The 21,429-nt window shown below is 44.5% G+C and overlaps 1 protein-coding gene across 8 annotated transcripts in view; it reads left to right on the forward strand.

The window, feature by feature from the left end:
• TNIK (TRAF2 and NCK interacting kinase) overlaps positions 1-21,429 on the forward strand; it is a 361,859-nt gene that overhangs the window by 299,505 nt on the left and 40,925 nt on the right. For all 8 annotated transcript variants that reach the window (XM_089508843.1, XM_089508847.1, XM_089508849.1 and 5 more), the window contains 3 exons: positions 4,125-4,231; positions 7,469-7,632; positions 8,093-8,190. In XM_089508843.1, the coding sequence (XP_089364969.1) occupies positions 4,125-4,231; positions 7,469-7,632; positions 8,093-8,190 (369 nt within the window). The remainder of the gene's footprint in view (positions 1-4,124; positions 4,232-7,468; positions 7,633-8,092; positions 8,191-21,429) is intronic.

A 21,429-nucleotide genomic window follows, 5' to 3' on the forward strand; every position in this document is an offset into this window, starting at 1 on the left:
GATGTAATCAGTATCTGATGAAGTGTTCTGTAAAGGCTCCAGAAGCTTTATGCCTTCAGAACATGATGGCAGTAGCTCTTTAATTAACAGTGCAATCCTATAGGTATCTACACAGAAGTAAGCCTTAATGAATTAAGTGGGGCTTACAAGCAGGTAAGTGGGTACATGATTGCAGCCTAAAGCTCTTTTCTAATATACTAATGTACTTGCATTGTTTATAACCTTTCTTTTCTTCTCTTTTGATAAATTACAACATGGCTGTTAAAAGTTTCTTCCCTGCTGAATCAGCTGTTCACATCATCTTGTGCCAGTATGGAAAAAAAAGTGGGGAGGATATAGCTAACTGATTAGATGCTATGACATAAACTGTATTTTTTTTTTTAAACTAAGGCCCGTTACAGATCACCCAAAAGGGGCGGTCTTGGGCCATTGCCGGCTGCAGCGCGGGGAAGCCGCTGCAGCCAAACCGCGCGACTCCCCCGCGCTGTAAAAAAGGAGCACGAAAATTGCGCTCCTTCCGGCAACCCCAAAGCACGCACTCGCGACGTCTCTTCCGGGTTTAGACGTCCGGACGCTGCGCGTCCGTTACGTCAAGATGGCCGCGCCCGTCTGTATAGGGTGCCGCCATCTTGCTGTACGGAATATGTGCGAGGGGCAAGGCGCGTCCGGAAGCGCCACCCCTCACACGTATTCCTGGCGCAACGACGGCGCCGCTTAGGACCATCTGTAAGGCGCCTTAGATTTAAACATAGTGAGGGAACAACTTACTCTGATGTTGGGAGACCTTTATAATTGGCTGTTTTTGTAAGTAGGCAACAAAGTGATTAACATTTCAGCCTAAGCTGGTAGTCTTTAATTCTGTGGTCGTTATCAAATTCTTCCCAAACTTATCCAAACTCTGGGTTTGATATCCAGATCAAATGTGAGTAAATGCTTCACAGTAAAATGTATAAGGTTTCGGGAGATTTATTGAACATCAAAAAATTAGAAAAAAACACAAATACTTAAGCCTCGTTGGTTATAATGGCCGCGCATGCCATTTTGTCTATCCTTGCTTGCCATCTACAAAGGATCGAAACCACGGATGGTAAGTCCGTGAATGGGGAGGGACAAATGTACTTCTGTTTTGCAAGTAACATAGGTTCAAAACATACTGCAGAAATAATCCAGTTCGACACTGCTTTAACTGCCTTGGCTCAGTGCTAGGGAATCCTGGAAACTGTAGTTTATTGTGGCACCAGAGCTTTCTGTCAGAGAAGGCTCTTAAAACTAACGGTTCATAAAACTACAGTTTCCAGAATTCCTTAGCATTGAGCCAGGGCAGTTAAAGCTGTCTCAAACTAGATTATTTCTGCAGTGTGTTTTAGGCTACAGTCTGAGTTTCATTGTCTGATGACAATTTTGTCTTGGTTTTATGTTCTGCTTCTCTAGTCATAGTTTTATTGAACTGTTATATTTTTAACAGACTATATACCATCCAGCGAACTTGGATAAGTGATTAGCTAAAAAGTACAATATATTGTTCTGTTTGATGGTTGTAGATAACATGTATTCTGCTTCATCCTCATACAGCAAAATATACACATATGCAACTAAAATACATATTTTTATAACCCATGTTGTACATTGAATTATTTATATGTAGGAATCCAGTTGCATTTGAAGCCATAAAGTCAGTGGCAGTTTCTGAATTCTACTCATAGAATGCTTTGGCCATAAAATAGTACAGTGCGCCCGCGCTGTACACAGGCTCACCATACGTGGACCTGAGGTCACACTGATGGCAAGCCCTAATACAATGAATAGGGTGCATGCCCATGGCGCATGCTGTGCCACAGGAGCACACTCCATTCAAATCAATGGGGCTTGAGTATACATGCGATTTACCATATGTGAAGGGATCCAGAATGGATCCCCAGCGTAAGGCAAGAGCGGACTGTATTATCTTCACAGTCATTTAGCCCATTTTCGATATATTTATTGTCTGAGCTACAAGCCATAACAAGTTATATGAACTATATAACATGTCCATATAAATGTGTATGGATAATTAAAAACTTCAGCCCAGCAAAATGAAGAGATTCTAAATAATGCAGTCAAACTCATTAATTCTCCACTCATAAAAAGCACTCATTTGTGCAAATAAAACTCAAGTGCATGAGTGCCCACAATATTTTGTCTTGCTAAACTAATCACATTTTAGTTGTAGTTCAGAAAGAGGGATCACATGCTTTTTATTCCAGATTCTTGATCTCTTTACATAGAACTAGAAGAAAATTTAGGTCTGCAAACTTGGAAGGCTGGTGCCAGTCCCTGTTGACAAATATAGACAACTGTGCTCCTGTTAATGATGATGATGATAATAATAATAATAATAATACTATTTATTTATAGCCCGCTTTTCCAAAGGAGATCAAAGCGGGTTACAACAAGGATATAAAACATTATACAATTTGGACAACAGTATATAAACATCATAAAAACATTCCAAAATTAAAAACACAATAAAACCACAGAGAATAAAAACCATAGCCAAAAACCTGCTGGACAGGTTCACATCCTCACTGACTGTTGGCTATGTTCATAGTCAAATAGTAGTCCAACAATATCTGGAAGGCCATACTCTCATCTGGTGTAAACAATACTGAGTATGCTACTAATTGGACTTTGCAGAAAGCAGCTTCTTGTGTTCCATGATTTTGCTGCTGCTGCTGTTGTTGTTGGTCATAACTTAGAGCAGTGCAAACATTTGTTCAAGGTGTCGGGAAGCAATCGGATCCTGACAGAATATTATATGGCAAAAGAATAGATAGTACACCAAATCCTTTATTACTGCAGTCACTAGAAATACATTTCACATAAGAGGCATTATAATGCCTTCCATTACAACAGGGGATGGCATTAACTGATACTTGAGAAAAGGAATAGGTTTTATCAAACGGTGCCTATTCAAGATGTTTAAATAATTTTACTGATAATTTGTTATCTGCCTTTGGGTTGACCTCAACTCATAGCCCCCCCCCCCCCCCCAATCCTCTACCTTGCTTCTCAGGTCTTGTAGACTCAGCCCACGGTTTGTTGATATTTTACTGATATTTAAATGTACTGGATCAGGAGATAGCCCTTGTGAACAAAAGAAGGCAAGTTATGTATCTATTTCTCTCAGAATCCTACTTAATAACACATTCCACCTTCTTGAATATGGAAAGGTGGAAAGTATAAATGAATCATTGCAACTCTGCTCCAGCACCAACTATTTACCTTTCCCATGCTGGATCCATTTTGGACTTGCTGTGGAAAACATGGGCTGCTCACAACCTGAAGACATAATACTTTGAAACTGTTGTGAATTTTTGCAAAGCTTCCTTCTGCACATGTTGCTATTGTGAAGCCAGCAAAGTTCGCATGTAAAGGCAAGCAGTTTATCGCTATCTCTGTCACGCACACACAACACAAACCAATATTTCCCCTCTACAGTGTGCTGTGCATTCCTGCTCTTCTTTTTATTCTTTGTTCAAGGAGAGAGAAACTTGTACCAGCTTAGATAGCAGCTCACCTCCGTTAAAAAAGCTACTGCTTTAAAAGGGAAATGTTTGTCCCCTTTTTGCAAGGGACCCATCATGGCTGCTCCTGCATGCATACTCATTCAAAAGAAAAATGAGGATTGTAATTTCAAGCTTTTCTTAGTTCCAGTGTTTGTAGCCATGGTCTTGTTTCATGTTTTTGGGTAGAATAGCATTATGGATGTTCTTCAGAAGTGTGCTGTTCAGAGTGGCTCTCTGCAATCATGTGATGGTGTCACCATTCTAGTTGTTCCCCACCTTGATATACAGCATGGAAAGACTTAATTTTGTGGAGTACATGGTAAAGAAGAAATCTGGATTCAGTGCCAAGGAGAATAAACTCGTCTCATTTAAAACAAAATCTTCCCTAGTTTAAGTATGAAAGGATAGCTAAGTGCAATTTGTAATTGCTTTTTTAAAAATATATCACATTTTTCATTTTGAAACTATTTTCACTCAGGTAAATATACCCAGAGCTTGTGGTACCATCCCAGTTTGCTGGTTTAGACTCAATCCCAAGAGTACTACCTTAATTTCTTGCATGATTCTGTTTTCTTGCAGGTGCCTCAACGAACTACTTCCATCTCTCCTGCATTAGCTCGGAAGAACTCTCCCGGGAATGGGAATGCATTAGTTCCTCGGCCAGGATCACAGCCAATAAGAGCAAGGTAATGTTAACCAAGGTGGAAAAAATGAGTGTCCCCAGTCCATCAATACAAAGAAAAAGTTGGGAGAATCCCGTCTGTGAAGTTTACTGTATGGTATATAGCATAGTTCATACATCTAAAATGTTATATTTAGCTACCCCTTATTTCATCCTTTCCTGCAAAATCCTAGGCATAAGTAGGGAAGACGGCAATTGGGTGATGGGTACAAGAAATTCCTAGGGAAAGGGACATTACAGGGGGCAGCATCTCATTTTTCTATCCCTCCTACGGCAGCTTCCCTGTTATGAGGCAGGAGTTAAGTAGGGGTGGAATTAGTCATTGGACATAGTGCAGCAGGAAAGCAGCAGCTTACTGGTGGAGCACCCAGTCTCTGATCTCTCCAGTTACAAAAACAAAGAATCAGATGGCAAGTGATAGGAAAGATCCCTTTCTTTTAGATGACCCTTAAGAGACATGGTCTGTTTTTTTTGTTTTGTTTTGTTTTTGTTTTTAAGCAGATGTCACACCCACTTTTTCAGAGCCAGTGTCTCCTCCCCCACCCCCTGGCCCAACACATGCATCTGCACATCCTAACTTTGCCTGCTCCTTCACAGATGTGGAAGAAGGAGGCTGTGTGTGTGTGTGTGTGTGTGAGACAGCAGCAGCAGCAGCTTTACCAACTCTTTCTTCATGCTGCTCTGACACAGAGCCCAGCTATTCTTTTAAATGCCTGCTGGAACCAAACAATTGTGGAATGGAGGAACTGGGAAAAACACCTGTACCACAGCAGTATCTGATCTCTGTTTCACTCTACTTTCTTCTCCCAGCAACATGCAACTGAGGTTCCTAGAGAGAGAAGAGCTGCTGGCGTGTTCTTTATTCTCCCTTTCATTGCAGAAACAGGGTGGGTGGGTGGGGCAGGACAGGCAAGAACACTGCTTTGCCTGTTTTGAAACCAGCTCTCTATGGTTCAAGTCCAACACTGTGCTGTGCAGGCCCTTCCAAACAACTCACCATGTAGTGCTGGTGCATTTGAGACATCTGTTATGTTTGGAAGGTGGCGTTTATGACTTGATAACATCAGCATTTCAATAGGGTGCCAGCCTTTTGTGGAAGTTATCTTGGTTGCTGATAGATTATGGTCTATATGTTATATATAAAACAGCTGTTTACTAAGGCTGTAAAAAGTATTTGTGCAGTCACTGAATGCTATTGTGTTAGCAAATTCTGTAGGGAATTTGCTAACCTGCTATCATCATCATCATCATCATCATCATCATCATCATCATCATCATCATCATCAAACTTTTATGTGATTTATAGTGGCTGACCGACTGACTGAGCCTTCCACCCCTAAAAGTTTATGATTCTTTAGGGGTAGGCAGCTTTTTCCCAACATCCATAATATGAAGTGGAAGTGGGGTGGGGGGGATAAAGGAAGTATCAAGCAAAAGGTACCAACAAACACAAGCTCCTGGTGGTATAGTGGCTCATCAGACTGTGCCACTTCTTTTGGTCCAGATAATCTGCTTGGATTAGACATAGATCAGAATGAAGGTCACAATAGTCTCCTGCAATTCAGTGCCTTTGACACATGTAAAACAGACCATCTGGAAATGCCTGTAGGCTTGCAGTTACCCCAAGCCAAACACAGCAGTTACCTTTTGATGCAGCTGCCAAGGCATAAAATGTAATATGTGCAAAAGCAATGTCTCATCAGGAAGGAGCTGGAAGGAGAAGTATTGCATTGCTGGCAAATGAGGTGTCAGGTATCAGCCTACTTGCAGCTTGAAACAGTTGAGATATAAAACCATGAACATCAGGGAATAGGAACTCAGCCAATGTAATCCATTGTCATAATGCTGAGTAATAAATGTTTTGAAGCATAAAATAATTAACTGCAAGGTGCTGGGATACTTCACCTTTTCTCATGTGTTTTTGTTACTGGAAATCAAGCTCACTCCCATCCCACCTCCTTCTCTCATCACAACACATCATTGTATACATAAGAAATTGTGTAAGTTTGAATATAGGTTTAGCAAAAAGATAAACAAAGGTACAGGTAGATTGAGGGAAGCACAGAACTATCACTGTTGTTTGGTTTATTACTTCTTGTTATGTGTTACATAGGAAGTAATGTATTCAACAAATTATTTTATAGATTTTAGCACAAACATAGTGACAACACATCTTGATAATTAAACCAATTAAATCAGACATGACACAAAAACACACTTTTTTCTTAGGATGTCCATTGGAAGTTCTAGCCTCCCTTCTCCTCTTTCACATCTACAAAGAGAAAGCTGGAAGCTCCCCTGTGATGTTCTGACTTAAAGAACTCTGGTTTGTTTAAGACAGTGGTGAGGAAAGTGTAGTCCACGGGGCACATACACCTCCTGGCTCCCATGTTTTGCAGCTCTTGAAGTCCCCAATAGTCTCCATTTAAAAATGGGCTATTTTTGATAATATTTCATCTGAAAATGGTCCCCAAGTGAAGAAAATCATGTGCAAATTTAGAGGTTTAGCACCACTTTCCCCCTTAGAACTCTTCCCCCACCAAGAAAAATCACATTGTAGATTGAAAAGCAACCCAGAATTGTGACAGGTATAATCGAAGAACATCTGGAAGGCCATGTATTATCCTGCTAGTGACCAAATAGGATCGAAGTTGGGACATAACAGGAAACTGTAGTTGTTGGAAATAAAAGCTTCAAATTTCTTCTATAAAGAAGCAAGACAGGTGAGGACATGAGGCTAACGCTCACCACAACTCATCCATTTAGAGAGAAGCCATGGTTTCCCCTTAAAAATGAAGCAGAACTTGGGAAAGGTTTATTTTTGAACCATAACTCCCAGAATCCCCCAGCTACAGATCATGCTGATTTGAGGACTATGGGAGATACAATTTTAAAAAATTACTTTTACAAGTTCTGATAAGAAATGAGCTGTAGCTTTGCTGTTTGTTTAGGATTGCTTCAAGCACTCCTTCCACTGCCAAAATTGTACGTTTTCATATAAGGAAAGCCCATTGTTATGTTTATAAAGTCAGGTCAAGAATGTAATCCCCTCGTCAAATATTATACAACCCCTGAAGAAGGATCTGCAGTTTTGGAGGAAGGAAATGTGCAAAATAATAGTTCAATATGTGTGAGGGTAGGACTTGCCAGCTATAGTGACAACCAGGAGGTTTTCCCCTCACCCCAAGGAGCTTCCAGAAAGACACACTGAAAGTGACAAGCCCTTCTTTCTCATTTCTAGTAACCCTGACCTACGAAGAACAGATCCCATAATAGAAAACCCCCTGCAGAGGACGAGCAGTGGTAGCTCTTCTAGTTCAAGCACTCCCAGTTCACAGCCCAGTTCACAGGCAGGCTCACAGCCTGGGTCCCAAGCTGGTTCCAGTGAACGCAACCGAGCCAGAGGTGAGGCACCTTCCTTCCTTCCTTCCTTCCTTCCTTCCTGCCTCCCTCCCTTCCTGAAAAATGCAAAACTCTGCCGCTTGCACTGGAATTATGAATCTTTGAGAAGTGACAGTCATTTTCTGCCTGAACTGTTGGCTGTGTTATTCCTGCTTTGAAAATGTTGTGTCTTGTGTATTGCTGGCAGTATCTGTCATCAGGAAACATTTATCTCCCCAGTTTTTGTTTCTCTGGAGCACTGGGCCCTTTGCAGGAAGAGTTAGAAGCTTTGTGGTCCAGTGGCCCATCTTCCCTCTCACAAGTTGTAGTGCCCACATCTTTTGAGATCTTGAAGCAGAAGGGAGAGATAATGTGCTAATCTGAAATAGAGCTTTTCTTGTTTGTCTTATGTTTCTTTTTGTTGTGACCTCTGAGGATGGGAAAATCTTTAATCCCTCTTGTGCCTGCCTTGCTCTTTGCACAGGAAATGCCAAGCCTGAAGGATCACCAATACTCCCTCATGAGCCAGCTAAGATAAAACAGGAGGACAGCAAAGACATGACACGACCCAGCCGACCTGCTGTGAGTCTTAAATGTGTTCTGTGAAAACTGCCAGCAGAAACTAACTGGGTTTTTCTTTGGGTGACAACCTTGCCATAACCTTGGGATCAAGTAAAAAGAGCCACCTGCTCTTTTTAATCACCTTCCCCACCCCTTTATTCATACTTGGATGCAGGAATAGTCTGCAGATGACATGAAAGTTTTAGAGAAATTATGGGCTGGGGTTATCCTTGGCCAGTAAAGAACTTCAGCATAGGAATTTCTGAAAACATGGTTTCTATCAGTGACTGGGGACTTAAGTTTCTTGCTGAAGCTACTTAGTGGTAGTTGTAGTAGTAAGTGCCTTCAAATAACCTGCCAATTGAGGACATTCCCATTCATTTCAAAAGGTTTTCCTAGTCAATGACTACTCAGAGGTAGTTTGACATTGCCTTCCTCTGAAATACAGTCTATAGCACCTGGCATTCTCCATTCCAAGTACTAATCACACCTGACTATGATTAGCTTCTGAGATCAGAAAGGATCTGGTGCCTCCAGGATATTTAGGATGAATCTAATTAGTATAATTTGGCTAATTTATAAAAACTAAAGGAGGGGAGGAATCTAGCAGCACTTTTAGATCTTATGTATTTATTTCATCATTAGCTTTTGTGGATATTGATCCATTTCCTCAGATAGATTTATGGAGCTCAGGATTAAATCACAATTAATCCAGAATCACAAAATTAATCCTTCACCTGAGACTAAGGCATATTGCCAAGATGAGAGAGGGCAGATAAAGGTGTTCTGACATCTCTGCATAAGTAGAGAAGAGTACGTGTTCACATTAATGGGTTCAGTTTCTAGGCAGGGTAGTGATGGATGAAATACGTACAAGTATCAGGAAAAGGTAATGGCAGAAAATCCTAGGCCAGTCTATGCAACATAGAAAGAACTCTGCTTTCCATCAGTGGCTTGTTTGCTGATAAATTGCAACAGTTAAGTCAAATGTCACCAGAACATTTTTTTAGTTCATCTAGTATGATGGTCAAGGTAGCTGCTGCATATGACTTTCATGATTTAGGATTTAATCCAGTTTTAAGAGCCCTTATTTTTATTAAAGATTTCATGAAGGCATACACCAACCATACAGACATACTGTTTTTCCCCAGTTTGATTTTGTGTTTGACATTTTGTATTTCTATACTAGTGTAGGGCAAGGGAGGAATTTCCACTTAATCTCTTTTGAATATGTATTTGGTGTTTTGTTGATGTTTTTTATTCCTTTACACTCCACAGCACTGAGCTAACAGTTTTGATTTTATTTCTAACCTGCTTGCCTTCCCTCTGGCATTTTCCTGTCCTGATCTGTTTCCTCTGATGCTGATTAATCTTCCCTTACTCCTAGAGCTATAAGAAAGCAATAGATGAGGTTAGTGATATATTTTCTCAGTTGGTCATGCCTTTGCAGGGGCAACTAGTTAGTGCTTAACATCAAACCATACCTTCATCATTGCTGACATTCAGAATGGTGGTTCTGCAATCATAATTCCAGACAAAAGAATGTATATATAGATATTGGAAATGTCTCTACAGAAAAAAGGGTTGGATGGGAGGATAGTGGAGATATCATTTCACTGTGTTTGATTCCATACAATAAAATTCACTGGCCCGACTTCTTACAATTAGCTTACCAGAACTCTGTGCAAGTTGAGAGTGCAGGTAAAGAAGAAAAAGTTTGAGATTATAGAGGCAATAATTCTGATTCAAAACACAAATTTGCATGATGTAGGAAGGTCTAGTTGCAATGGCTCTGCTTCTACAGTGGGGCAAAAAAGTATTTAGTCAGCCACCAATTGTGCAAGTTCTCCCACTTAAAAAGATGAGAGAGGCCTGTAATTGACATTATAGGTAGACCTCAACTATGAGAGACAAAATGAGAAAACAAATCCAGACAGTCACTTTGTCTTGATTTGGAAAGAATTTATTTGCAAATTATGGTGGAAAATAAGTATTTGGTCACCGACAAACAAACAAGATTTCTGGCTCTCAGACCTGTAACTTCTTTAAGAGGCTCCTCTGTCCTCCACTCATTACCTGTATTAATGGCACCCGTTTGAACCCTTTATCAATATAAAAGACACCTGTCCACAACCTCAAACAGTCACACTCCAAACTCCACTATGGTGAAGACCAAAGAGCTGTCGAAGGACACCAGAAACAAAATGGTAGACCTGCACCAGGCTGGGAAGACTGAATCTGCAATAGGCAAGCAGCTTGGTGTGAAGAAATCAACTGTAGGAACAATAATTAGAAAATGGAAGACATACAAGACCACTGATAATCGTCCTCGATCTGGGGCTCCACGCAAGATCTCACCCTGTGGGGTCAAAATGATCGCAAGAACGGTGAGCAAAAATCCCAGAACCACATGGGGGGACCTAATGAATGACCTGTGGAGAGCTGGGACCAACATAACAAAGGCTACCATCAGTAACACACTACACCACCAGAGACTCAGATCCTGCAGTGCCAGATGTGTCCCCCTGCTTAAGCCAGTACATGTCCAGGCCCATCTGAAGTTTGCTAGAGAGCATTTGGATGATCCAGAAGAGGACTGGGAGAATGTCATATGGTCAGATGAAACCAAAGTAGAACTGTTTGGTAGAAACACAACTCGTCATGTTTGGAGGAGACAGAATACTGAGTTGCATCCAAAGAACACCATACCTACTGTGAAGCATGGGCGTGGCAACATCATGCTTTGGGGCTGTTTCTCTGCAGAGGGACCAGGACGACTGATCCGTGTACAGGAAAATATGAATGGGGCCATGTATCATGAGATTTTGGGTGCAAACCTCCTTCCATCAGCAAGGGCATTGAAGATGAAATGTGGCTGGGTCTTTCAGCATGACAATGATCCCAAACACACCATCCGGGCAACAAAGGAGTGGCTTCGTAAGAAGCCTTTCAAGGTCCTGGAGTAGCCTAGCCAGTCTCCAGATCTCAACCCCATAGAAAACCTTAAGAGAGAGTTGAAAGTCCGTGTTGCCCAGCAACAGCCCCAAAACATCACTACTCTAGAGGAGATCTGCATGGAGGAATGGGCCAACATACCAGCAACAGTATGTGCCAACCTTGTGAAGACTTACAGGAAACATTTGACCTCTGTCATGGCCAACAAAGGATATGTAACAAAGTATTGAGATGAACTTTTGATATTGACCAAATACTTATTTTCCACCATAATTTGCAAATAAATTCTTTCCAAACCAAGGCAAAGTGATTGTCTGGATTTGTTTTCTCATTTTGTCTCTCATAGTTGAGGTCTACCTATGATGTCAGTTACAGGCCCCTCTCATCTTTTTAAGTGGGAGAACTTGCATAATTGGCTGACTAAATACTTTTTTGCCCCACTGTATACAGCAGGGATAGGCAACCTTTTTGAGCCGGGGGCCGGGTTGCTGTCCCTCAGACAACTGGGGGGGGGGGGGCGAAGCAGTGGGGTGGAGTTTCCACCCTCCGGGGGTGGGGCCACGTGCTGGGGGTGAAGCTTCCACCCTCCAGGGGCGGGGCCTCACGCTCCGTCCCCAGAGTGATAATAATAATAACACTAACAGTTACTAGCATGGAAACTACTAAAATGCAATTCAGAAAAGAAGGGAGAAAGCATGCACCACTGTCTCAACCCAGAAAAGCACAAGGAGCTGAAAGGAGTTTTTGCAAAGAGACCACCAAGGACAAGTAAATAATAATAATACTAACAAGTTACTACTAAAATGCAATTCAGAATAGAAGGGAGAAAGCATGCACCACTGTCTCAACCCAGAAAAGCACAAGGAGCTGAAAGGAGTTTTTGCAAAGAGACCACCAAGGACAAGTAAATAATAATAATACTAACAAGTTACTACTAAAATGCAATTCAGAATAGAAGGGAGAAAGCATGCACCACTGTCTCAACCCAGAAAAGCACAAGGAGCTGAAAGGAGTTTTTGCAAAGAGACCACCAAGGACAAGTAAATAATAATAATACTAACAAGTTACTACTAAAATGCAATTCAGAATAGAAGGGAGAAAGCATGCACCACTGTCTCAACCCAGAAAAGCACAAGGAGCTGAGAGTAGTTTTTGCAAAGAGACCACCAAGGGCAAGTAAATAATAATAATACTAACAAGTTACTAGCATGGAAACTACTAAAATGCAATTCAGAATAGAAGGCTAACCCCCCTCCCCTAAAGAAGCAACCAACCTCTCTCTGGCTTGCTCTTGCTCTTGCTCTTGCTGGCCGGCTGGCTCCTCATTCTTCCTCCTCCTCCTTTCCCTGCTCTTCTATTCATAAGGAGGAGGAGGGCAGAGGGCAAGGTGGAGCCCGATGCAGGCCTGCTGCAGCCCCTGGAGCCCTGTTGGAGTGCTCCAGGGGCTGCACCTGGCCTCCTAATGGGCGCCGCCATTTTGTTTTTCAAAATGGCGGCCGAAGTCTCACGTGACCTTTGCCATCCTGAGGTCACGCGAGACTTCGGCCGCCATTTTGAGAAACAAAATGGCGGCCGGAGCAGCGCGAAAACGGGGGAAATCGGCGGCAATTGGCGGCAGGACTGCGCAGGGGCCGGCAGGAAGGTCTTGGCGGGCCGGATTCGGCCCGCGGGCCGCAGGTTGCCAACCCCTGGTATACAACATGCCTACTTGAAACATAGCACCATCAAAAGGTCAGCAAAATAATTGTCTCTCTCAGACTTTGATGTTATGATATAGCCAGGGCCAATCTCTAGACCCCAGGTTTCTAGGTTACAGCTTCAACATTTTAAGATACTACAAGTGATTAAAAATGCTGGATGCTGATACTGCAGAAACAGAGCCAGAATATGATGTTACTTGGAGATATGTGTGTATAGTATCACCTCAACTACTTTTCTTTAAAAAGGAAAAGCTGTAATAAAAGTGGAAACAAGGATAAAGGTCTGGAGGAGATACCCTACCTGTGTTCCTAATGTTCCTCACACTTTTTTATCAGCCTTCTTTCTGTATGGGTCCAAATATGTATTTGCACTTTGAGACAAAATTTGAGACAAAACACAGCTGAGTGTTTGATTCTAGATCATGCAGGCCTTCATATATATTTTGAGCATGAATTTATAATCATAGTAATATAAAGCTAGTGTTATTCATTAATGTTATTATGGGCCATATCCTTGATTGCACTAAACTATAATGGGCTCTAGCAGTTTAAACTACTGCACCCATTACTAGTCAGCAGTGCCGATGTAAAATAAGTGGCAAATCATGTTACTCCCTTAGTATACAGTTCCTGCTGGAAAATATCACCCTATGGTGAGTTCCATTGGATCAGTGTATGCTGGTAGCAGAAGTGTATGCTGTTGTGTGCCTCCCAGTCATTTTTGACTTTATAGTGACCCTAAGGTGAATCTATCAGGGTTTTCTTGGCATGTTTCTTCAGAGGAGGGCTTGCCATTAACATCCATTGAGGCTGAGAGAGGTAATAAGGCCTTTACAGTGGTGTAAAGTAAAACCCAAGTGCTTGTTAAGCATAGTAACCAAGGGCGCTTTACAGACTGCCCAAAAAGGGTGGTCTGCCGGCGCCGCCATTTGCTGTGCAGAGGAGCCCCAGCAGCCAAACCGCACGACTCCTCCGCGCAACAAAAAAGAAACTGCAAAATGCAGCTTCTTTTTGCAGTGCGGAAATGGTGCCGCAAGTCACCAATGGCGCACTTGCGGTGTCATTTCTGCTGTGCGACGTGCGGACGCTAGGCGTCCGCGACGTCAAAATGGTGGTGCCCATGTAGAATGGGCGCCACCATTTTGTACACGCTTGGCCGTACTAGGGTTAGGGGCGTCTGGAAAGGACACCCCTTTCTAACCCTAGTATGTGCCGAGCAGTACTAGGGTGCCCATCTGTAACGGGCCAAGGATAGCAAGGATGATCTCCTACTTAACCCCATGCATAGTACATGCTCTCAGGCTGGAACTCAAAATGGACCAGAACTTGAAAACATTACTTTTTTAGACTATAATTCCCAGAATCACCCAGCCATTGTGGTCAGTGACCAATGCTGGCTTGGGAATTCCAAAAGTTTTAGTCCAGAAACCTAACATTTCTAAGCCATAATATAGACTCAGTGTTTTCAAAAAAATCATTACCCAGAAGTTGTAATATGACACAGCCTCAAGACGGAACTATAGTACAGAATTAATAGATTTATGAAATATAATACAGTATATGAAAATTTAGAAATAAGATGTTGAGTTCTAAACAGATACAAGGTAGAAACTTGCTGTGGAATTGTTTCATGGCAAAGTCTGAATTGCAGAATGATAGGAGGGGATGGTTCTGAAAGCTTTTTCAAAAAAGATCTTAATCTTCAAACTAGTCTAGATCATTATTTTGTGAATAAATTTGAGGAATGCTGCATAAGATAGTTACATCATTCTTAAATAGTAAAAAGTCGCAGAAACAGCTTAGACAGCCTACTCAAAGACGAGAAGATGCCAAATATTGCAAGGCAGCACTTATTAACACTTATTATCAGCATGTGGAGGTTGAAAGCACTTCACAGTTATAGACTGAAGGATGCTTCACACATTACACATTAGCCTGATACAGTCATTCTTCAGTGTCACATGCAGCCTAAAATGTTATAGTAGACCAGGGACACACTGTGGCCTAAATGCTATTGCTTGTCCTGACTAGAGTATAACCATTGAATCCATAGATTTTACCCACTCACTATTCCACATTTGATTGAATGGTTCTACAGCAGCTGGGACAACCTGGCTGGATTCCAGCATATATGTGCAAGCCCTGCCCCCAGCATCCCTAGCCATGAGGGCTCTTCTATTTTTAATTAAATTTTTAAAGTATTATTACAACAAAAATAGTAAAAAAGGAAAGTGACAGAGCTAAGAAAAAGGAAGGGTGGGAGAAGAGGATGTACATAGAATATGAACAAGGAGTAGACATATATTTTTATATAAGCTGATGAAATTTCCAAAAATATATTTTCTTGAAGTTGATGTCTATAAAATGCTTGTTCATACAAGGCTAAAGCATTAAGTTCTTCTGATCATTGGATAAATAGGTGGTGAATGTTTACTTTTCTAACCTTGAATGTATGAATCTTTTTGCAAGATCTAACTAAAATCAACATTGCAGGAGTGTAATTTAAAAGAACACATGCATATATTAATACCAGAGTTTTTCTAAAACAAAATTAATACGTCATAATGCACTCAACCAAAAAGATAGTGTGAGAGGTTCCTGTGCAGCCAGGAACCCTGCCATGTCAAGTTTCCCAAGTGCATAAAGGTTTCTAACACTGTCCCACTAAATGTGCATAAAAACACCACTAGTCCATATTGTAAAGTACACATAGTATGCACATGGAAGAAGGGAGGGCATGGATTCTTTTCAGCTGCTTCAGGGTACATATGGTATCCCCACTAATTCTGTAATGTGTGAATGTGTAAGAGCCAAGAGAAAAAGAGTCCCATGCTGCTCATTAGGAAAGGCTCTGCTAAGCTCAAACTCACATTAATAAACAGCTTGCCTACTGTATAGGGCTGCCCCCATGGGAACTTTTCCAAGGCCACCTGTGTGGCAGCCACTGATTCACAAATATTATCTCAGAAAAATGCAGTAGAAAATCCTGGGGAAAGCTGCTTTTCTAACTGGATTACACGAACATCTTTATTTTCACATGGCTATATCTGTTTACCCATCACCTCTCAAATGGATGACTCCCAGTCCTACCACTTTCACAGGCAAGCTTTAGAAGGTTCAGTAGAGGCATTCCTCTCAGGAGCAGAAATTGTCAGCATTCCCCAGGCTTTTGTTATATTCTTAAAAATTCTAAATATACTTTTCTGAAGTGACTTATGACTTTAGGAATGGTCACACTATAGTTGTATACCCTTTAAGGAACATGATAAGAATTAGAGCCAACTAGATGTGATAGACAGACCCAGGCAGACCCAGCAACATCAGGGACTGTCTGAAGGAAGAGGCCCCTCCCTCCTCAACTGTCATCTTGGCCTCAGAGGGAGTCATCAGGCAGACCCAGTAACATCAGGGACTGTCTGAAGGAAGAGGCCCCTCCCTCCTCAACTGTCATCTCGGCCTCAGAGGGAGTTATCAGGCAGACCCAGTAACATCAGGGACTGTCTGAAGGAAGAGGCCCCTCCCTCCTCAACTGTCATCTTGGCCTCAGAGGGAGTCATCAGGCAGACCCAGCAACATCAGGGACTGTCTGAAGGAAGAGGCCCCTCCCTCCTCAACTGTCATCTCGGCCTCAGAGGGAGCGATCAGGCAGACCCAGTAACATCAGGGACTGTCTGAAGGAAGAGGCCCCTCCCTCCTCAACTGTCATCTCGGCCTCAGAGGGAGCGATCAGGCAGACCCAGTAACATCAGGGACTGTCTGAAGGAAGAGGCCCCTCCCTCCTCAACTGTCATCTCGGCCTCAGAGGGAGTTATCAGGCAGACCCAGCAACATCAGGGACTGCCTGAAGGACGAGACTTCTCCCTCCTTTGTCACCTTGTATTTGTATTGCATTAAGATTTTTACTGTACACCGCTATGATCATTGCGGAATAGCGGTCTATAAATAAAACATATTATTATTATTATTATTATAGAGGAGCTATGTACATGTCTAACCTATTCACCTGTATAGCAGACTTTGATGTTTGCTATTCCTCCAGAGAGTAGCAAAAGTTGGAAAGCTTCCTTTTTTTGACTGTAGCTTCTAGAATCCTCCAGATGGCAATGCTGTCTTAGGCATTCTGGGAGCTATAGTCTGAAAAAGTAGTGTTTCTGAGCTTTGGAAAGGAACATGTGGCCAAAGGCAATGAATCTGGTCTCTTTAAACCCCCCCCCCCCCAAATTCCTTACTTTGTTGTACTTTATTGCTTGGAAAGCAGTTTCTCCCTGGTTAGAACTGAGAGCCTTCCAGGAGGAATTTTAAAATGGGGAGAAAAGATCAGATTCTGTTGCCCTTCCTCACACTCTCCTTCTGTGTAAACAGTAGGTGATTTGTTCCAACCCTCTTTGTATGTCCAAACATGTGCACACTGGCTGAACATGTAAATAAAATAATTTCAGATACGTTAAAAATATTCAAGCGTCATTCACTGACTCTGTTATTAACATCAATCTATGAAAACCTATACTTCCCCGTGAAACATTCATGTGAATAGATTATATTTGCATTTTTAAGTGCTGTTTATAATAATGGTACTCTGTTGGTAGCTACACCAATTTTCTTTTCATGATGTTGTAAGTTATGCATAGGCATTTTAGTCTAGTTTAGCTTCAACATGATAATGCAGAAAGAGTTTGCAACTTGTATCATAAACAGTGTTTTGTTTCTAGTTTCCCAATTGGTTTTAATCCCCATTGTTTCCCACACCCAAGTGTGGCTCTGAAGTAGTATAGTAGTTGCAAAGGCGGGATACAGACGGGCAAAAAGGGGTGTATTCATGACGTCATGAAGGTAGAGCCTTCAGACGGCCCTTACCTGAATGCCGCCATGAACACGCCCCCCACACGCCCCAAGCGGGAAGAAGCGGCATTAAAAAGGTGCTGCTTTTTTCCGCTTCTTTTTGATTTGCGGCGTACGTGCGCAGCTCCGTATGTAAGCTGCTGCACCGGTACGCCCGAATTGCTACGCCGCAAATATAAGTTGCCCGTTTAAAAGCTCCGTGTCAGCTGCGTCGCATAATGGGTCGGGGTCCGGGACATGCGTGGTTTGCAGTCGGGCTTTAATTGCAGCGTCCGCTGCCATGCAGCTGTGGAAGCTGCGGCACAGCTGCGGCGCATTTTAAGGCTCGTAACCCTAACCCTAGAGCCACTTGTGCGCATGCGTTGCTAGAATCGCGGGAAGTTGTAAGTTTTGCCGGCGGATGTTTTGGTTGTAGAAAGTGATAAGGGAAAGTTTGGAATTTAAAGTGACCCCCTACACACATTCCTGCGCCATTTTCACCTGGGAACGGGCACAGTTCGGCTGCTCCTGGCACAGCTGTGCGGCGGCTCCCCTTTGCCACCAGGCAGGATGGCTCAGCCATCCACCAGCACCCCGAAAAAAGGCAGGGGGACGTCTTGGTCTCATACTGAGACGGCTGACCTCATAGCTATATGGTCCCAGCCAAACATTTTGCAGAAACTGGAGCAGTCCTACCTGAATGCTGACATATATCGAGAAGTGGAAGAAGCCATGAGAGCTGCTGCACCGGTACACCAGAATTGCTACGCCGCTAATTTAAGTTGCCCATTTAAAAGCTCCGTGTCTGCTGCGTCGCATAATGAGTTGGGGTCTTGGAACATGCGCAGTTTGCAGTCAGGCTTTAATTGCAGCGTCCGCTGCCATGCAGGTGTGGAAGCTGCAGCACAGCTGCAGCGCATTTTAAGACTCCTAACCCTAACCCTAACCCTAACCCTAACCCTAACCCTAGAGCAACATGTACGCATGCGCTGCTTGGAAAGTTTGGACTTTAAAGTGCACCCCTACACACATTCCTGTGCCATTTTCACCTAACAATAAAAAACCGCTAAAACTGTAAATATTTACATATGTACAAGGGAGGTGATGGGGGATGGCAGGGGGACAGCGGTGGCAGCAGCGACAGCTGTGGCTGTGCATTGCAGATTCAGCAAGAGCGCGGGGACCAAAGGAGAGGAGGCATCTATGATGCTGGTGACACTGGCAAAGTGCAAGCGGACAAGGATGCCAACACCAGCTGATCACCAGCTGGCAGGAGACCACCATTGTTCTTGGGCAGAGCGGGGGGAAAAAGTTTTAAAGGGGCTTGGGCACTTTAAATGTGCCCATGGGCTTTCTGCCGCCACTGCTTAGCGCTGCAGCTGCGCAGCTGCGCATCCGCCAGCCGGCAAAAGAAAAAAAAAGCCCCGTTTTTGGCCGCCCGTGAGGAGGGGCAGACAGTCCCGCAGGGAGCTCATGGAAAGGGCACTGGGATTTCAAGAGACGGCACTAGGATTTCAAGAGAGGACACTGGGAGTTCAAGAGAGGAACCTAGAAGTTAATGTGAGGGCACTGGGATTTCAAGAGAGGAACCTAGAAGTGCAAGTGAGGGCAGTGGAAGTTCAAGAGAGGGCCGTTCAGAACCAGGAGAGATCAATAGACAGGTCAGACCAGGAGCAGAGGCGACTCAACACCACCTTGGAAGCCCAGACTGTTCTGATGGGGCAAATGCTGGAGATCATGAGGGGAGGGCAGGGTGGCCCGAGACGCAGAAGGGTACGTAGGGAGCAGGGTGGAAGAGGCAGGGCTGTCCCCAGGGTCGTGGAGGAAGGAGTAGGGCAGCAGGAGCCCCCAGCAAGAGCAATCCTTCCAGCTGAGGAGCAGGGAGTTGCCATGGAGGTGGAGTTGTCTCAGCAGCCTCTTGCTGGGCCATCCTCCAGCCTCTTCAGTCACTCTGTGGCAGTCCCACCGCCCACACCCCGCCCCCAAAGGCAAAGGGCAACTAGAGGGGGCCTGGGATCAAGGGGCAGGGAGCACTGACAAGGCACTAGGTCCCATGATGTCCCATGAAGACATCATTTCGCCTCCCAGGGCATGTGTTCCCTCCCAGCCCTATCTACTCTAGTCTACCCTTCCTGTTCTCTCCTCCCACCAGGCCTGGCTCACTGGTCCCCAAACCAGCAATGTCCAAACTCTGTCCTTCCAGGTGTTTGGACTTCATCTCCCATAATCCCCAGCCACCTTGCCCTGTGGTCTGGGATTCTGGGAGATGAAGTCCAAACGCCTGGAAGGACAGAGTTTGGACATTGCTACCTCCCAGCACTCCTGCCTAGCTTTAGACTGCACAGTTGCGCCTAAGCTGTCACATTCACACTCACAGCCACACTGCCGCAGTTGCGCATAATGAACCACACAAATTTTTTTTAAAAATAAACTTTTTTATTAATAACAACAATAAAAAAATTTGACTATATACAATATTTACAAAGGGAAGGGGGAGGGTGAAGGGTGGTGGTGAAGGGGGATGGCAGAGGGGGCAGGGGAGGGAAGCTGCTTCAGGGAGGGGGAGGAGGCGGTGGGGCGGGCAGCTGGCGGAGGATCTCTTGCAGAGTCTCCTCCATGGAGGAGACTCTCTCCGCCAGCTTGTCCACCTTCTCCTCCAGCGCAGAGAACCTCCTCTCCGTCCGGTTCTCTGTGGGGGGAAAAGAAAGAGGATGGTTAGGGTCAGCCTGTGGAGCCCATCACCCACTCCCACAGGCAGGGTTTCTGGGTGCCCCCGCTCCCTTCCCTGGGTTCACCTCTGCACTTACCTTGCTGCCGGGCTTGGAGGACTCGATCCAGGGTCCTGGCATCGAGGGCCAAGTCCCCTGGCTCCCCTGGCAGGCGGCGGCTCGGGCCAGGCTCCTCGGCGGCGGCAACAGCAGCAAGGACATGAAGCCCTGCAAAAGAGGAAGAAAAGGCCCAAGTTACCATGCTGGCATGGCAGAGGAGGGCACAAGTGTCGTGGGGGCTGCAGTCAGGCATCCCCCACCTCTCACCCTAGGGACCTACCTGCCGCCAGAGGAGCCTGCTCTGGCTGCGGAGGGGCCACAGCAGCTGGTCCTGGCTGTGGCCTACCCTCGGGGACATCCTCGTCCCCCGAGGATGGTGGAGAGGGCGACCTGGCACGGTGCCCTCCCTCCCTCCGCCTCCGCCTCGGCCGCACGCCTGCAGAAGGGAAGAGGAGGGATGGCATTGGCACCATGCAGGAAGGAGAGGAGGGCAAGGGAAGGGTCAAGGAGGGGAGGACAGGGCATGGCAAGAGCTCTGACTTACCTGGAGGACGGCGATCTTCTGGTCTTGGCCTATCTCCCCTGACCCACAGGTCCTTCAGCCGCAAGAAGAATGGTGGCCGCCTGTCAACCGGGGGCTCCTCTCCGAAATCTTCAAGGGTTTCAAAGAACGCTGCCTTGAGAGTTTTAAACTTAACTCTACATTGGTGCAGCGTTCTTTGAAACCCTTGGTTTCGGAGGGCACGAGAGGACTCGAGAAAATGCCCCCGGTTGGGCTTGTTGGTGCTGGCCATCACCCTCCTCGCAGCTGCCTGTGGCATCAGGGAGTCCAGGAGGATCCCGACCTCCTCATCGGTCCAGTAGGCCATGCGGATCGGGACCCTCCTGCGTGGCTCTGCCATGTTGATCGCCGTCCTGGGGTCTTGCACAGTTGCGCACGGGTGTATATGGGCACCTGTGGCTCAGGGCCGTTAGGCCAAGGTGGTCCTAGGCCAATGATAGCTTTCAGAAGAGCAGTT

Source organism: Sceloporus occidentalis, unplaced genomic scaffold (genome assembly GCF_023333645.1).
Source record: "Sceloporus occidentalis isolate IW3139 unplaced genomic scaffold, rSceOcc1.0.p SCAF_2, whole genome shotgun sequence".
Taxonomy (NCBI): domain Eukaryota; kingdom Metazoa; phylum Chordata; class Lepidosauria; order Squamata; family Phrynosomatidae; genus Sceloporus; species Sceloporus occidentalis.